The sequence below is a fragment of the Monopterus albus genome, unplaced genomic scaffold (genome assembly GCF_001952655.1).
Source record: "Monopterus albus unplaced genomic scaffold, M_albus_1.0 scaffold394.1, whole genome shotgun sequence".
Classification (NCBI taxonomy): domain Eukaryota; kingdom Metazoa; phylum Chordata; class Actinopteri; order Synbranchiformes; family Synbranchidae; genus Monopterus; species Monopterus albus.
The window spans coordinates 488,115-492,128 of record NW_018128274.1 but is presented as its reverse complement, the minus strand read 5'-3'; the positions used below and the strand labels follow the sequence as shown (position 1 = coordinate 492,128).

At 37.6% G+C, this 4,014-nt stretch overlaps 1 protein-coding gene across 1 annotated transcript in view; it reads right to left on the bottom strand.

Annotated features, from left to right (window-relative positions):
• LOC109951533 (dipeptidyl peptidase 4-like) overlaps positions 1 to 3,186 on the bottom strand; it is a 14,510-nt gene extending 11,324 nt beyond the window's left edge. The window contains exons 1-6 of the mRNA XM_020586102.1: positions 3,039 to 3,186; positions 2,398 to 2,496; positions 628 to 719; positions 396 to 470; positions 255 to 307; positions 132 to 136 (exon numbers count right to left, since the gene is read on the bottom strand). Coding sequence (XP_020441758.1) covers positions 132 to 136; positions 255 to 307; positions 396 to 470; positions 628 to 719; positions 2,398 to 2,496; positions 3,039 to 3,186 — 472 coding nt within the window. The remainder of the gene's footprint in view (positions 1 to 131; positions 137 to 254; positions 308 to 395; positions 471 to 627; positions 720 to 2,397; positions 2,497 to 3,038) is intronic.
• Between the last annotated feature and the right edge of the window lie 828 nt (positions 3,187 to 4,014).

Sequence of the window (4,014 nt, the reverse complement as noted above, 5' to 3'; positions counted from 1 at the left end):
TGTAGAACAAATGGATAAAATACCTCATAGATTAGTGTTACTGTAGTGAATTGCCATACTGCCTTACTATTTTATTTTAAAACCAGTAATATAAAGTAAATATAGTATGATTATAAATGTAGTTGCTTTGCAAGCACTGTGTTGGCCATCAGGCAAACAATTTCAACTGCAGTTTCTGACATGATCATAACTGCATATACTGAGCTTAAAGTATGTGTAAAAAATTATTAACGATTCATAGTTAGGGTACTTACTTTAACTCCTGGTCATAAAGTGAATATGAAGCTGTAAATGAGTGCCTCCACAGCTAACAGGACAAGAACAAAACAATCCTGTGTGATCACTCAGGAGCTTCAAATATACATCAGATTAAAGGGAATCAAAGTTTAGGCTACCTTGGTATAGTTGCTCATGAAAGCAACATATTTGCGGTCAGCAGACAGCTGGTAATCTTCAGCATTTTTTTCCATCTGTGTTATAAAGGAAAATAAACATTTGTGAGAGTTTTGCAGACACCTCCCCATGGCAGACAGCACTGTATTTGTTTGGGTGGGTATGTAATTTTCAGGCTGATCATGTGGTTTATGTTGCTTATACACAAAAGAAACACACAGGGGAGTGACTTACAAACTTCTCACTGCTCAAGAACTCTGAGACTTTATTTGTGACCACGTTGTAGAGGTAGACCGAGCCTTCAGACTTATGCAAATACTCATGATCTGTGGTAGAAGATGAGCAAAATTAGTAGACACTGCAATCAAGTAAATGTTATTTACAACATAAGACATGCATCTCCGAAAACATTAAACATGTGTTAGGTAATTTCTAGTCAGATAGATATTTGTTAGAGATTTGTTGTCTAGAAATGTTTAGTGTAGCCAGGATGTCTAGCTCAGGCTGTTAAATGTTTAGTCATTGTCATGAGCTCTGCAGGCTGCATTTGGGCCAAGGTTAATTAAATAAGACAAAGGCTGCAGGCAGGAGGTGATTGTTATTATTAACTGTAATAGTAATCATAATATTTTCTTATGTGTAATGTCATGTCAAAATGTTCTAGATACACACCACTAATCAACAGCCACACACCTTGACTTTCTACAAGTTTTGACTATTGTTATGGTCAGCTGCAAGCTGGCATATCAGGTGACGCCACGGTTTGATGTTGCCTGTGTAGCATGGGCTAGCCCAACCAAGTGATTAAATTGTATAGACATTTTTGGTTCAGGGTCTTTCATCTTCCAGGCTGCCTGCGTGCAGGTTTGGGGGTGGAAGAGATCTGGACGTGTAATGTTAATTTTACCTGTGATCCTTTGAATAAACCAGCACGGCTATTTTTTATATAATCCAAATGGTCTACTTCTTTTTTGTGAGTTCCTGGTTTGAAAGAGCCGGAAGAGGCTAAAACAAATAGAGCCTTTACATGCATAACTAAGATTTTACACACTGTCTGATAAATAATGTTAAAATGAGGCAGGATGTGGTGTCTCTCAGCTGACATGTTGCTTCTCTATGACATGTTGCTGCCTGCAGTGTTTCTGTTGTTATTCCAGCTTCTCTACCTTTTGTTGTCAAAAAAGGTCTGTAAATTAGCCCCTGCCACCTAATGCAGGTTATAAGAAGCATTTTTTCAACTGTGAGTAGCAATTTCAGACAGCCAGTTGTGGTGGAGCTCTCAGCAGTTAAAAGTCTGAAGCATTGGCTGCCAGACCGCAAAGGTCTCATTCTTTTGCACAGAGGGAGCGGGAGAAAGAAAGAGCAAAATCCAGGGGTAACATTGGTTTGGCTTTTTGACATGGAGAGTAAAAGCAACCAAAAGACTCAGATTTGATTCAGATTTGGTGTTCTTCCTTTTGTTAGCATATAAAGCTAACATGTATATTTTGGTATCACTAGCGACCTAGCATGGTCGTACGTTTGCATTTATATTATGATTTTAATTTTGGAGTAATTCAAGCTTTGTGTAACATTAGTGCTTTGTGTCACATTAGCAGTAACCAGAGCAACTGAGATTCCAGCTTATAAGTTAATATATGTACTAACTGTAAGTAAATAATAATATATTGATTGATGAATCTTTTAAAACATATTTTTTTAAAAGATGAGTTACAGGGATTCATTATACATCCTGTACATATATAAATTCAAACATATTGTTTGCCTTATTCTTTTGTACTTTAAAATTATTACTAACTAAATATTAAAAATAACACCCCAGACACACACCCCATACAAGACAGTGTAAATGAATTGGCAACTAGAACAAGTGAGAACACTGCAGCTGCTATCCTCAGTGACACATTTATGGCTTAGAAGCCAGTACACACCTGGTTGTCATCATGTCTCACCTCCACCCGACTATTACTCCTTTTACAGGTTTATATGGTAATTAACTGTCACCTGAGATCCACCTCATGTTGTAGGACTTTGGTTTCAGTGAATTGTTGAAGACATCCTCCAGGGTGAAAGCTCTCTGCTTCTTGTTTCCCCCCTGATCCTCTGAAACACGTCAGACTGAACATTACAACATGGCAGGGACTCTGAGGTCATAGGTTACAGATATGCTATCAGATCATCATCACAAAAGAAGGTAAGTGTTGTAAAAGCTGTATCTTTCTTTCTTTCTTTCTAATAGTGACAAATGGAATATGTTTTGCATTAGTGCGTTTGGGGGAACTGCCATTGTCTAGGCTACTGACTGCATATGAAGCTATTTGAAGGCATGCCAGTGTGGTGTAGGAGAAACTAGAGTGTAACTTCCCCTCTTTATGTCAGCTACAATGATTTTCTTGTCTTACTTAGAATAAAATAACAATACATTTTATTTAAAAATCCTTGCATGTAAATCTAAATTCCCAGAGCTGAATTGCTTCACCTTTCCTACATTTATTGCGAAGAGGTGCATTTAACAACGATCCAAATATAATGCGTAATGACGCGGGCGTAATGTACTTTATTTCGGACGCGTTTGAACGGCGCATCGGACCGCAAAGTGGTGCGTTTAATGTTATTGTGTGAATTATTCAAAAGCAATTACTCACCTTGCAAATATATAGCCGCGGGTACCGCTATCAAAATGACGACAACTGCAACCCCAAAAACTCCGAGGAGCACCTTGGCGATGGAAACCTGAAGGGAGTTGAACAGACAAAAGTCACAAACCGCACCAAAAATCTCCTTACGAAGCATTCCCCAACATAACATCAGCATGTGAGTATTCACCAATCACCACTAACCATTTTTGTTTCTGTAAGTGTTGTGCTTTAACCAATATCCATTCAAATTAAAACTCCATCGATGCAGTCGGCTACACGCGCCAAGAACAGTGAAGTTGTGCGTGACTCTGAATTTGCTGTTAAACATTGTCGCAACTGAAGTTTCAAAGGTGGGGCAATAAATAGCCAGCGGAGTAAAGTTCGTCAGGTTTGGTGGTGTTCCAGGGTTTTGAGGAAATGTGCGGCTGCTTGTCTAGCTGTTCCCCAAACCGTCATTCACAACTTGTCCATTATGTATGGCCAAACAGCCTTAGGTATTTTTATATTGACTTTGCTTATAAGCATGATAACCATTATTCTACATCAGCGGCAATTAATATAAAATATGTTTTTATATATACAGCAGGAGCTCCCAGATTTCAATTTACTTACTTTCAGGTTAGATTAGATTAAATGTTTTTGGCTAATTTAAACATACATTTAAATTACCTTAAAACAACAATTTAAAGGTTTTCACCAAAGTTTATTCCTGTCAGAACATTTTAAGAAAACAGCTTTTGGGTCATCACAAAATTTTAAATGAAGAAAATTTACAAAGCAATAAAGCAGAACAGTTAATCCATGGAAACGTTTTCAAATTAACAGACAGTTTCACTGCATTTGTAGATATGTAACACATCATATGGAGGTGGAGGAATTTTTTGGACTTAAAGTGAGACAAATGAAACATTTAATTATTAAGCAATAAAACACACCCATGCTCAATTCAATACACTCAGAAGGTTTGCTGCAGGGAAGGCTC